Source organism: Octopus bimaculoides, chromosome 11, assembly GCF_001194135.2.
Source record: "Octopus bimaculoides isolate UCB-OBI-ISO-001 chromosome 11, ASM119413v2, whole genome shotgun sequence".
Classification (NCBI taxonomy): Eukaryota; Metazoa; Mollusca; class Cephalopoda; order Octopoda; family Octopodidae; genus Octopus; species Octopus bimaculoides.
The window spans coordinates 59140553-59155035 of NC_068991.1; the positions used below are offsets into that span (position 1 = coordinate 59140553).

Here is a 14483-nt window from a genome sequence, read left to right on the forward strand (position 1 = left end):
ATAGGCACAACAGAAACAGGAAGTAAGAGTGAGAGAAAGTTGTGGTGAAAGAGTAAAGCAGGGTTGACCACCATCCCCTGCCGGAGCCTCGTGGAGCTTTAGGTGTTTTCGCTTAATAAACACTCACAACACCCGGTCTGGGAATCGAAACCGTGATCCTATGACCGCGAGTCCGCTGCCCTAACCACTGGGCCATTGCGCCTCCTGAGATAGATAGATAGATTAATAGATAGATAGATACATACATACATACATACATACATACATACATACATACATGCACACACATACACACACGCAGACATACCCCCCACGCACACACAGAGAATATGTTACATATCTACGGTGTTAGTGTATTCGGTGTCTTTATGCATTTGCTTCTGTATTTGCCAAATTGCTAACCAGTCTCTCTAATACAGAAACAAAGAGTAGCTGAAATATAATTGACTTAAAATCAAATTTGTTATATCTGACGGCTTCCAGAACACTGGTGTTTGTCTTTAGCATCATTATGGAGTAACAGGCAATAATACCATGCGTACAAACACTCTAACGCACATGCGCCCACACACTCATTGTGTATACTGTATGAATTCATAAATATGCGAACGGGAAACAAACAGAAAGTCCATAATTCTTCATCAGTTATCGACCAATGGTACTCTTCAGTTTGGCAACTTTAACGATAAGACTGAATGCTTCCCAAATGGCGGTACCCGCAAAAAAATGTTTTCTTGCTTAGAATTAGGGTCAAGAGCAAACAAAACGAAGCAAAACAAGCAAAACGACACAGTGTGTGCTTGAGGACGGTGGACGAGGACAAACACTCGAACAAAATACGGCCTTGTGGCCAAGAAGACGAGAATAGTGAGTAACGCTTAGAAAATGTTTTAAACGATGGAGAACGGAGAGACAGATTTTGTGACTGGTCAGCTAAGGGGCCTGTCTAAGAAAGGAAGAAAAAGACGGACTGGACGTTGGTCAGTGTGACAGCAGCTGGCAGAGGAGCAAGACAGCAGGGAGAGGGATGGACAGAGAAAAGAATGGGGATGTGGATGAAGGGGAAGGAGAAAGGCTAGGAATAGAAGAGGGTGAGAGAGTAGAAAGGCTAGAATAGAAGTGAGAGGGTGAGAGAATTTGTGACTTGTCAGCTCAGGGATTCCCTAAGAAAGGAAGAAATAGAGGAACCGGCTGCTGGCCATGTGGTAGTAGCAGGCAGAGGGGAAAGACAGAGAGGGCGCGACAGAGAAAAAAAAGGTGGATGTAGATGAAGGGGAGGGAGAAAGGCTAGGAATACAAGAGGGAGAGAGGCTAGGAGTACAAGAGAGAGAGAGAAGGAGTAAGTAGAAAGGCTAGAACAGAAGTGATAGGGTAAGAGAAAGAAAAGAGGAAAGAATGAAGGTAAGAGATACCCGGCGTTACTCGCAACTCAAATCCTACAATGTTTTTGATAGTAAGTTTCCTATATCATAAATAAAGCTAACTGCAAATTGTAATAAAATAGGTCGCTTACTGTAACAAAATTGTCGCAAATTATAACAAAATTGGTCGCCGGGTACCGTTGAAGCCAAGCGGTAACAGTTTGATACGAAGTCCTGAGAAGAACTTTAATGCGTTCTCAGATGGTATAACAATTACGGGTGAAGTAGCCCCGAAAAAGACTTTTTTGTCGTTCTCATAGCGGTAACAACTTGATAAGAAGCCCTGAAGAGGGCTGTAATGCGTTCTCAGGTGGTGTAACAGTCGTATGTAAAGTGGCCCTGAAAAGGGCCCTTTTTTTTCGTTTACACCGAAAGCAACGAAACTGTTGCTGTAAAATGTGAAACTCTGCGAAAACAGGTGACAAACTTAGATTCGACAAAGGAAAAAAAATATGATTGAGGAAAGTTAGTAACTTTGAAAGCATGACTACTTTAGCACTTACCAAGGCGAGCAAGGTTGCACTGGTGTAGTTCCAGCAAGTAATTCCTTCCCCTCCTTGGAACTTTCCAGGAAGTAATTCCTCTCTGCCTCCCCTTCCATGGAACTTTCCAGGAAATATTTTCTCCCCTTCCTCAGAACTTTCCAGGTAGTAATTCATCCCCCTCCTCCCCTTCCTTGAAACTTTCTATCTATCTATAGATAGATAGATAGATAGATTCAGTGAATATGGTACGTAAGTTTAAGCACCCTGTTTAAATGTAATTTCATTAAATTTCTATATCTTTGTGCAGCTGAAGATTGCTTTACATTGTATACAGCCTGATACCACGAAACGAATACAAGAGAAATAAAGCATTTGTCGATTGCTTAGCAGACCGAAACTTCGAAGTTACTGTCACCCTTCCTCTTGGAAAAGTCTAATAAATATGCATTCTGTAAAGGAAATCTTTTCTACTCAAGGCACAAGGCCCCAAATTTCTAGAGAGGGTGCCAGTCGATTAGATCGACCCCAGTACGCAACTGGTACTTAATTTATCGATCCCGAAAGGATGAAAGGCAAAGTCGACCTCGGCAGAATTTGAACTCAAAACGTAAAGACAGACGAAATACCACTACGCATTTTGCCCGTCGTGTTAATGTTTTTGCCAGCTCGCCGCTTTATTCCGTAAAGAAAATATAGAGTAATTCTTCTGTTTAATGTTAAACCTTGACACGCCGGAGAAAATGTTCAGTTGTTTTTCGTCCGTTCTGAGTTCAAATACTACCGATGTCCACTTTGCCTTCCACCCTTTAATCTTGTACCACCAAATTCCAGGCATTATGTCTATAGTAAGTAGAATGGACTATAACTCGACATGAAAACAAACATTAATATATATGTATGTGTGTCGTGTGCATATATACCTATCTGCTGTTCATTCAATTCCCAGCAGATCATTTAAAGAATTGGTCTTTCAAATATCTTCCATTTCTGATAGTGAATTTAAAAACAAAGATGCCTTTATCTCACGAAATTGCAACCGTTACATTCGTTTTTATGACTGTACAACTATTTATCAAACGATTTCATGCATTTTAGTAACACATGTATATTTATTTGTAAGTTTGTTCGCTTTTATTTTCTTGTATATCATATGATTACCATTCCGACACTCAATTTATCATATGAATACCCGCTTTATGACAACAAATATTTAGATTATCACATCAATATCCGATTTATCACACCAACTGTCAGATTGTCGTGTTAATAATTGATCTATCTCATCGATAACTATTTGTCGTGTTGCTTGATTTGCGATGATAGTGGCGGTATACAGATGAAGGAAGAAACAGAAGAGGGTAGAAAGAAAGGAAGAAAGAAAAGAAAGAAAACAAAAAAGAAAGAAAGAAGAGAAATAGACGGGATGAAAAGTAAACAGAGATAAAGATAAATATACCGTAATGGAAAGAAAGAAATAGTGAATATGTAAGAGGAGGAAGATAAAAGAATGGGTTGTTGGCTTAGAAATTATCGAAGACAGTAATCTAAGGATGGTATCCTGTAAAGAGTGAAGCGTTCTATAAGACAGGAATCTTTTCTATTATTCTGGTTATCAGTGAGAAAAACTGTCAAATTACTCGCTCTGCGAGGACATCAATGCTGGGAGGCCACGTACGTAACTGTAAATGTGTGAAATACATCTTGTAAAGAATGACAAAATCGTGCAGCTTGTTAGAAATAAAATAAGAATATTGCTCAATGTTAAATCATTTATGTATGTAATGTTTCTAATAGGAATGAAAGAAAGAATTGTGTAAACAGTTCGTGGAACAATTCTCCGAAAGGACAGTAAATTTATAAGATACAATATTTTTACTGATTTCAGCCAGGTATGTAACCATACCCATTCTGTCATTATTATCTCCGCCTTAGCGAAGGCAGATGTATTGTTTTTAGTCGTGTTTGTTTGTTTGTCCGTGGACAAGATATCTCAAGAACTGCTGGATGGATTCGGATGGAACTTTCAGGGATGTTTGACCTCGTGACTGGTGCGAACTTATTTTTTATTTAAGCACTCAGGCTTATACACAGAGGTAACAGCACAAGAACAGCCAGAACATCACAGTGGGGACAAAAAACACAAAACGAAACGAATGAAGGATGAACAATAATAATGCAGATGAAATGGCTGCATGCTCCCCTCTCGCAAGCAGTATCATTTAAATGTTTTAGTTAAACGTTTTTATCATCTTTTTCTCTTCATTTTTGATTTATGCACCTGTGTTACGATCATTAGAGATTCAAATATTTACTTACTCTTCTTCACCATTTTATTTATTTGGTACGTTAATATTTTAGTAAGTTTAAGAATTTAATATTGTAAAGACACGACGATTTTTATACGATTAATAATATAAATATTTTAATTAATTAAATTAATAATAGTATTTTAGCTTAATTCATAAATGGAAATTTCCGAGGATAAGCTACTTCCTGGACAGTTTCAAGGATAGGACATGCTGGAAAATCCGGAAAGCATCCTGGAAAGTTCCGAGGACTTCCTGGAAAGTTCCAAAGGCTTCCTTGAAGGATACAAGAATTTCCTGGAAGTTCCGAGAATCAACTACTTCCTAGAACATTCAGAGGACTTCCTGGAAAGTTCAAAGGTTCAACTAGAAAGTTCCTGGAAAGTTAGGATTTCCTGGAAAGTTCCGAGGCTGAACTACTTCCTGGAGAGATCCGAGGATAGTTCTTCCTGAAAAATTTCGAGGACTTCCTGGAAAGATCCAATGGCTTCATAGAAAGTTCGGGTAGTTCATGGACAGTTCCAAGGATGAACTACTTCCTGTAAAGTTCCGAGGATTCGACGTCCAGGAAAATTCCGAGGATTGAACTTCCTGAAAAATTCCGAGGATGGGACATCCTGGAAAATTCCGAGGATGGGACATCCTGGAAAATCCCGAGGAAACTTCCTGGAAACTTCGGAGAATTTCCTGAACATTCCGAGGATATGGTAGGTGCTCACTGGAAAATTTCGAGAACTTCCTGGAAAATTCCAAGGATTTCATGGATAGTTCCGAAGATGGAATATGCACTTTCGGAAAAATTCTGAAAACTTCCTGGAAATTCCAAGGATTTCCTGGAAAATCCTGAGGGTTTTATGGAAAATTCCGAGGATTTCAAGGAAAATTCCGATGATTGGAAATGTACTTTCGGGAAAATTCTGAGAACTTCCTGGAAAATTCCGAGGATTTCATGGGGAGTTCCGGGGATTTCATGGAATGTTCCGACGAAGTGATAGGTACTTCCTGGATAATTCCGGGGACTTCCTGGACAATTCCGAGGATTTCATGGAAAGTTCCAACGATGGGATATGTACTTCCGGAAAAATTCTGAGAATTTCCTTAAAGTTCCGAGGTTTTTTATGGAAAGTTTCGAGGACGGGATATGTACTTCCGAGAAAATTCTGAGAACTTCCTGGAAAACTCTGAGGATTTCATGGATAGTTCCGAGGATAGGATATGTAATTCTGGGAAAATTCTGAGAAGTTCCTGTAAAGTTCCGAGGATTGCATGGAATGTTCCGAGGATTTAAGAACAACTTCCTGGTTATTTTAAGCGGCTTCAATTTCCTGTCAAACTCTCTTTTGAAAAGGCAATGAATAAGGCACAGGGTCAATCTTTGCAAATGGTTGGTTTAAATCTCACAGATCAAGTGTTTTCCCATGGTCAACATTACGTTGGATGCTCCCGTGTTGGCAGGCCACAAAATCTATACATTTGTGCATCAGAAGGCAAAACGAGAAACGTTGCATACAAAGAAGCCCTCCACTGAAAAGACGGCATTTCTTCACACCTTCCAAATCACCCCAGTCATCTGCCGCCTCAAAAGCTTCGTACTTGTCGTGCCAGCCAATGTAAGTCAATGACACAATTTCACTCATTCACTCCATCTCTCTTTCTCACCCTCTTTCTCTCTCATATACACACACACACACGCACACACACACACACGCGCACGTCCATTTCATATATCTTTCAATTTCTGCTCTCTGCAAATAAAATTTTTACGGATACAACTGCGTACAAAAATTGGGATTAATGTATAATTTCTTTCTATGTTCATAATAAAATAAATGTTTTAATGATTATACAGAAGTCCAATAGAATAGCTCTCAGAAACAGACTACGTACAAATTCTTTCTTCACAACTCCTGAAGCCATTTTCTGACAGGGGGTGATGAAATCTTCATACACCTAGAGGCTCCAATCGAAACAGGGGACCCGAAATGATAGGCCGGGTTTAGCAGCTAATATATATATATTATTACCTTTGAGGTTTTTTATTCCCACGCTGGCCACAAGATAAGATCGGTATTTTAAATACCGATCTTATCCTTATTTATATAGATAGATAGATTCATAGATAGATATACATATATACGCATTCATCAGATCAGACATACACGCACGCGCGCACACATTCATACATACAGATATATATATGCGAGTATGCATATGTATCTCTCTCTCTCTCTCACTCACGTACTCTCTCAGGTCCTCATAATCTATTACTGGCAACAAGTCGTTGAACTCCACACGTACTCCTGTTAGGTCTATCCTATTTATGAACCATCCTCTTAGTCTAGCACATCTCTCCTTGTCAATTACAATTGCCTTGGTACTCTCTGGATAGTATTCTATTGTTAGCTTCACTCTTATTATCGACTTCATTTTCGTTATTTTCTTTTCAGTCTCCGTGCTTTTCGTATAAGTCACCATATGTCATTTATTTTTCGGTTCTTTTATAGTTAATTGTTCCTGTAGTCCCATTTTGTTTTCGACGTTGGCCTCCCTTGTTGATATTATTGGAATCTCATATCGTGTCTCTTCCTGTTTATTTTCCTTCCTTTTCTTTAACGGATTCTTTGGCGGAGAGTTCACGTCTTTCTTCCTTTTTATTTCTATTTACCACCGTATAATTCCTCCTCCACTTTCTCCGGATACTTCTCACTTACTGGAACCGTTACTTCAGCACTCTGCTCCCGCTCGGTACCCTGCTGCTGCTGTTCCTCTACACCTTTAACGTCTTTCTGGGGACACCTCGCTCTCATGTGTCCTCTTACTCCACACTGGTAAGAAGTTGGAGGTGTTCCCTCCACCACTACTCTTAATCTCACTTTCTCCGGCAGTATCACCTCCTCCGCTCTCGTGTAAGTCTTGTAAACTGATTACCACCTCGAGGCCGTATACCCAGTAGTTTACCTCCTTCGTTCTCGTTACTTTTAAAACTTTCGCTTCCTCCTCCATATTATACATAATGGCTGCCACCAGCTACACCTCCTCAATCTCCGGGGGTACTCTGCCAATCCTTACCCTGGCCACTCGTTTGCCACAGTAAGTTGGTACAGTAAGTACCCACTGTGGTGTCCTCAGCGCCACAGTGGAGTGCTTTATCGCTTCTTGTTCGCTCACGAACCTTACCTCTACTGTGCCGTACTTTTTCCCTCTGGTGTAGAATGTTGTGAGGCTTTTTACCTCCTTCAAACACTCCTCAATGACTTCCACAGTAGCTATTTCAATTCGTTTCGTTGCCATGAACAGCTTTCTACATACTACTGTCCGCTTAGTTACACTCGCTGTCAAATTTTCCGGCGGTGTCAACCTCAAACTTGTTCCATCCTTCTCAATAAGTCTGTTGATCTCCTTCAACTTCCCTTACTCCATCTTCACCTCTCGAACCTGTAACACGTCTGCAGTTAAGCTTCTTGCAGTGGCTGAAGCATAGCTGCCGGCTGAAAATGGTTCGCACTCCATTCTTTTTTCTTCTATTTCACCCATAAACGGAGAAGAAAATAAATATAATTTCACAGGCAAAAAAACAGCAACTAACAATTCAACACTGAGGTTCAACAATTAGGTTCACCCTTACGGGAGACCTTCAACAAATAATTAACAATGTGACTCACGTCTAACAGGGATCAAAAGTGATTAAATCGGACAGCAGAAAAAACTGGTGTGAACTGATTAGATTTGGGGATCGATTTCGGCACCGGACAAGGATTTGGGTTAGAATTAATGTTGAGATGCTGTTAAGTTTAGCCATTCGTAGTTATAGGGGTGCAATCTTGTAAAAAAGAAAATTAAACCAAAAATGACTGATTACCCCTTCAAAATCGCATACTTCTATCATGTGAGACTGCCTTCGAACATACTATGACTATTGGGTAATACGGAGTAGTATAAGAGTAAGGTTGTGACATATTAAAAAAACAAGGAAACAGAAAAAAATTCTAAAATTTAAGCATATTATAAGAGTAAAGTTACCCACAGATGTGTACTCTGAAAATGTGAAGGCCATTGTGGTCGATAAGGACACATACAGGAAACTAAAAGACATGTGCAGAGAAAAGATTGACACGCCCGGAGTAGCGGTGGCGTTCGACGAGCTGCCACCAGTAATCGAACACATGAACTTGGAGCCGTTTATGAGATATTAAAAAAAAAAGAGTAAAATTGTCTTGGAAAAAAGGAACAAAAAAGAAGGAAAAAAGGGTTTTGTGTTATAAATATATATTTTTAAAAAAAAAGAAAGAAAAAAACAGATAAGTAAGAAAAAAACAATAGAAAAGTAAACGATGGTAAATAGAAATAATGTATATAAATGTTCAAATGGTACTGCATGGTAATGGGGCCCATGCAGCCATTTCATTTTTTCATTATATAACATCTCATTGTCATTAGTTTTATCTCCTCATTGTAATGTTGTGTCTCTCCCCCTCTGTGTTGTGGCCGGAAGTACCAAATAAAGAAATTAGTATAAGAGTAAGGGGAGGAGGAAAATTAAAAAATATTACTATTTATAGCAAGGCAAAGAGCAACGTTATTGCATTTCTTGTTTACTCTCCGAATAAATCAGATGTTATTGAGTAATTACGTAACTTGTTAGTGTCTCCTGTTTTGAACGATACAGAAGCAGGGCTACAGCAATGGTAAGTTTGATACCGTTTTGTTCCAGTCTATTACTCTACAAAATTAAAGGGAATCAAGTTTTGAATACAATAACATTCACATTTAGAGAATGTGTTGTTCAAATTTATTTGTTTGAATTTTAAATATATATTTATATATCTTCAAATGTTACTAGGAATTTTTTTAACGTTGAATTCAACATGTCTTAAAGTGACCTGTGAGATATAGCCAAAAGTAGTCGCAGCAGCATCCTATTCTACATGAGCAACACCGAAACGTATAAACAACTCTAAATATTTAAGAAAACCTATGATTTTAGTTTTTTTTTTTTTAATCAACGACAATGTGTCTTGAGCTGCTGCTGCCAAATAACGACCAGAAAAATTTGCAGAAAAATTATCGAAACTTAGAACGAAGAACTATAGTAGTCTGCCTGTTCATTCAAAACATTATTACTTTTCTATTCACATCTCGTACTCGCATATAACCCATAAACATTTTTCTTGTCTCCACAGAATCGTATTTAGAACTACATAATTTAAAGAAAAATCTTATATTTATTTTTGAATTTGATAATTTTTTTTTTTCTTCGATTTTTACTAATATATTCTTCATTCACTTTACTTAGTCGGTTTTTGTGGACCTGCAATATTCACTGGATAGAAGGTTTCCTTGTCTGCTGTATAGCTTTTACGCTGAATGGATCCTTGGTTCCCGTGCTATCAAAATCTGTAGTTTTAACTTAAATAAATGGCTGACGATTTCGGAATCTTTTGAAACTTAGGTAATCTCCAGGAAGACCAATGGTTAACCTTCATTATTAATTTGGAAACCCTCTAATTAGATACATTTCATTTGATGGGTATCTACAGGACTACTATTAAACCCATTTCCAAGGTCGACCCAAAGTTTTGCTGGAAGGTACCTCCTCAAAATATCGTGGGATGATGGAGAAATGAGAAATTGAGCAGCAAACTTACACTGCATGAAGGTTGTTTAAAATATTTGTGTGCTCAATAGTTAGATTGAATTTATGGATATCTTGTGTTACGATTTAGTTCTCGGAAAAGCGGTTCCTTGGTTCTTTCAATTCCCTAAAGAACTATTTCCATGTTTATTTTTTGTTTTTCTTTAACTCCATAATCCGAAGGTTTGTTAACGAAAACTTATGTTCAAAAGCGTTCCAGTCTATTTTCCCCTTTAGATTTAGATTTCGTGATACAATGCAGCGATTTTCGTAAATCGATAGCGTAAGATATGAAAGAATTAGACAATTTCTGACTGGCATCCCACCTGGCAATGCGCCCTGTTTGGCTCGATTACCCCTTTTATCCTATTTCTTTAGTTTCTAATAAAATAATGCTATTATAAAACACTTCTTTTTCAGAGAGAATGTATCAGCATTCACGTTGGACAAGCTGGAGTCCAAATTGGTAACGCTTGTTGGGAGCTCTATTGTCTTGAACATGGTATTCAGCCAAATGGTCAGGTATCATTTGAAGAGTCTTCTGGTGCTAATGATTCGTCTAGCACGTTCTTTCATGAGTTAGGCTCTGGAAAACGTGTCCCCAGAGCCACATTTATTGATTTAGAACCCTCAGTTGTTGGTAAGTGTAAACGTTTCATAATTGTTTTTAGAGTAAATTAAACAACGAATTGACAGATCACGCATTTAATGTTCTGGTTAATCAATCTTCTGTATTTTCCTGTATTGGAAAAATTTCAAAGATTTGTGTCGAGATGAAGCAGTGGTTCGTTTTTGTTGTCCCCAAACGCCGCTAGAAAATTTAATTTTTTTAGATATTGAGGAAATATTTCAAAATTGTGCTCTATAACGAAACTGGTTGCAGTAGTAAAATGCTTCTCAAATCGGTTAAATGTGACTAGACTAGTGAAATTCTGTAAATGTATCCCTTATTTGAATATAAATGTTAGAAATATATTAAGGAATTAAGTCCATACATGAAATTTATCTATGGACTTGGTTTTTTTTATTCAATTGAACAGCTGATAAAGCAAATTATACGAAAATATGTTTTAGTAATCTCTACATTTTATGCTTTTCTGACCATCTTTCAATAATATTGATATTGCCGGTTTAATATGCTTATTACTCAATATTTTCCAGATCAAGTACGCGTTGGAAAATACAGCCGCTTATTTCACCCGGATCAACTCATCAGTGGTAAAGAGGACGCAGCCAATAATTATGCCAGGGGTCACTATACTATTGGCAAGGAAATCGCTGATTTGGTTTGTGACCAAATTCATAAACTAACTGAACAATGCTCTAGCCTCCAAGGCTTCTTGATTTTTCATAGCTTCGGTGGCGGCACTGGTTCTGGTTTTACATCTCTATTAATAGAGCGTCTGAGTATTCACTTTGGTAAAAAGACAAAGCTCCAATTTTCAGTCTACCCAGCACCACGAATTTCTACAGCTGTAGTAGAACCGTACAATTCCGTCTTGACCTCTCATAGCACTCTAGAGCATTGTGATTGCGCTTTTATGGTCGACAATGAAGCAATTTATGATATCTGTAAAAAGTATTTAGGCGTTGGGTATCCAACATATATGAACCTTAATCGTCCCATTGCTCAAGTAGTGAGTTCTATTACTGCTTCTCTAAGGTTTTATGGGTCCCTTAATGTTGATTTAAACGAGTTTCAAACCAACCTGGTACCTTATCCACGTATTCATTTCCCATTGATTACGTATGCACCAATACTATCTGTTGAGAAAGCGTTCCATGAACAGTTAATCGTTTCTGAAATAACAAACGCGTGCTTTGAAACCGGTAATCAGATGGTTAAATGTGACCCTCATCGTGGAAAATACATGGCTTGCTGTCTGTTGTACCGAGGCGATGTGGTCTCGAAAGATGTTAACGCTGCTATTGCAGCAATTAAGAAGAAAAAATCCATCAAGTTTGTGGATTGGTGCCCAACAGGGTTTAAAGTTGGTATCAATTACCAACCCCCGACCGTTGTCCCTGGAGGAGATATGGCCAAGGTCCAACGGGCCGTGTGTATGCTGAGCAATACGACAGCTATTGCTGAAGCTTGGGCCCGTCTGAATTATAAATTTGACTTGATGTATGCCAAGCGAGCTTTTATTCATTGGTATGTTAGTGAAGGTATGGAGGAAGGTGAGTTTTCGGAAGCGCGCGAAGATATGGCTGCGCTGGAGAAAGATTACGAAGAAATTGCTATTGACACAGCGGAAACAGAAGATGAGGTCGAAGAATATTGAATATTATATATAAAACTTTATTGCAAATCGATTGAGATGTATATTATACACATGTGAATGTGTTGCTCCACTATTAAACTAACGAATCATTTTGAGATATTAAAATCGCATTGTTTTCCTGTTTTATGTTGCATATTCGAAATAAAGACATTTTTAAAACTTTTTTCGAATTTATTTGAAACATTAGCAAGACATAAGAATTTTTTTTTTTTTTTTTTTTTTTTTTTCGTATCTAATTCATGAAACGTTTTGTATCAGAAGCAGTCGCATGCCTTATAGATAAAATTTAGATTTAGGGGACATTTTCTGTTAGGAAATGTTAATTATTTTTGGTACAACAACACCAGGTTTAAGGGGTGGGGTAAATCAATTAAGTCAACTCCAGTAGCCCAACTACTACTGATGTTATAAACCGTGAACGGCGAATTCGTTCTCAGGTGAATTTGAACTCTGAGCGTAAAGGACGAAATGCAGGCTAGCGATTCTGCCGCATCACTACGTTTTTTAATGCCAACAACGACAATGCCCCTACAATTATGTATTTCCCTCACAGCAAAAGTTACGAAGTGTATCGTAAGCAGCTTTTGAAATATCCGTTGATCCTTTGTTAGATTAATGTTTAGCGAAGCTATGTATGTTGCATTTCATGTTTGATATTCAGAAAACTCTTTCGAAAATAATCGGCCATTTCTCGTTACAGACAAAGGAAATCATGAAATTAGAATGAAAATATGTTTTGTTACCAATAAAGTTAAACTGAGTTTTAAGGGTATTAATGATATATATCCGCTCTCATGCCTGTATTTTGCACAACAGAAAAGCTACCTAATTTAATTACTGAACGTTAAGACTCAAGGATACATGAGAAAAAATACGCACACAAAAAAAAATTGTCTTAGGATGTTTCTGACGCAATGGATGGTAGTGGTGTTAATTATTGTTTACAGTATTCAGATTGCATGATACTGCGTCTTGCGTATATTGAAAAGATGCAGAAATAAACTATGCACTGGTTTCTGTTGTTTAAGACGACTGCTTGCTGCTGGAATAAAACGGAAAAATTGAAATAAAACTTTCATAATACTAATTCTGGATGTTCTCAAAAAACTTCTTTATAAATCATTTAGTGCCGTACTTCGTGTGTTCGCCTGTGGATATATTTGATATCTTTTTGTGGGTGATCTCGAAGCACAAGAAGCTATGAACAGCGATTAAATAGTTTGAAAAAAGCGTTTGGCTAGAAAAAAGTCGATTGCTGCTCGTTAAGAATGGCCATTAATTGCATTAATTCATATTGTATAAATAAATAACCGCGTCAGATTAAGGCGAGGAGGGGTTGACTTCCACTGAAAAAAATAGTGATTGATTATTAAAGTAAATCGGCGACCTGGAAGAATCGTTAGCACGTCGATAATATGACTGGAGTAATTTCTTCCGGTTCTTTACATTCTGCGTTCAAATTCCAACGAGGCCAACTTTGCTTTTCATTTCAAGGTGGATAAAATAAAGTACCAGTCGAGCACTGGAGTCGATGTAATCGATTGCCCCTCTGCTCAAAGTTGCTGGCCTTGTGCAAAATTTAGAAAATTATATAATAAACGCCAATTACAAGCAAAAACGAGAAACGTCGTCAGGGGATGTATTTCTTTACTCTGTTCCAAAATAGTTCTGATTAAGGTCACTTAATATTGAACATCTCAGCAGTAAATTCATTCATAAATTTGAGTCCTGGTATTCTTTGTATCATGAATGTTGAATCGCAATGAGACACCTTCTGTATTTACATCACAATATATTTACGCAAACATTTTAGCACACCCTACAACGTCAGAGGTTTATATAATGCGTGCTTGTATATAGACGGCGGACCAAAGTTCATGCCCCAAAACATGACATTTTATTTATTTTACATTATTACTACTATTATTAGTGGAGGCGCAATGGCCCAGTGGTTAGGGCAGCGGACTCGCGGTCATAGGATCGCGGTGAGTGTTTATTGAGCGAAAACACCTAAAGTTCCACGAGGCTCCAGCAGGGGATGGTGGCGAACCCTGCTGTACTCTTTCACCACAACTTTCTCTCATTCTTTCTTCCTGTTTCTGTTGTACCTGTATTTCAAAGGGCCAGCCATGTCACACTGTGCCACGCTGAATCTCCCCGAGAACTACGTTAAAGTGTACACGTGTCTGTGGAGTGCTCAGCCACTTGCACGTTAATTTCACGAGCAGGCTGTTCTGTTGATCGGATCAACTGGAACCATCGACGTCGTAAGCGACGGAGTGCCAACTATTATTATTTACTAAGGTAGAGAGCTGGTAATAATCGTTAACATGCTGGGCAAAATGCTTAGCAGT

At 38.2% G+C, this 14483-nt stretch overlaps 1 protein-coding gene across 1 annotated transcript; it reads left to right on the forward strand.

The window, feature by feature from the left end:
• The first annotated feature begins 8778 nt into the window (after positions 1–8778).
• On the forward strand, positions 8779–12971 carry LOC106882963 (tubulin alpha-1C chain). Its single transcript, XM_014933814.2, has 3 exons — positions 8779–8897; positions 10265–10484; positions 11006–12971. Exons 1-3 carry the CDS (start codon positions 8895–8897, stop codon positions 12127–12129), a joined length of 1347 nt encoding a protein of 448 aa, XP_014789300.1. The 5' UTR covers positions 8779–8894; the 3' UTR covers positions 12130–12971.
• Positions 12972–14483: the final 1512 nt, after the last annotated feature.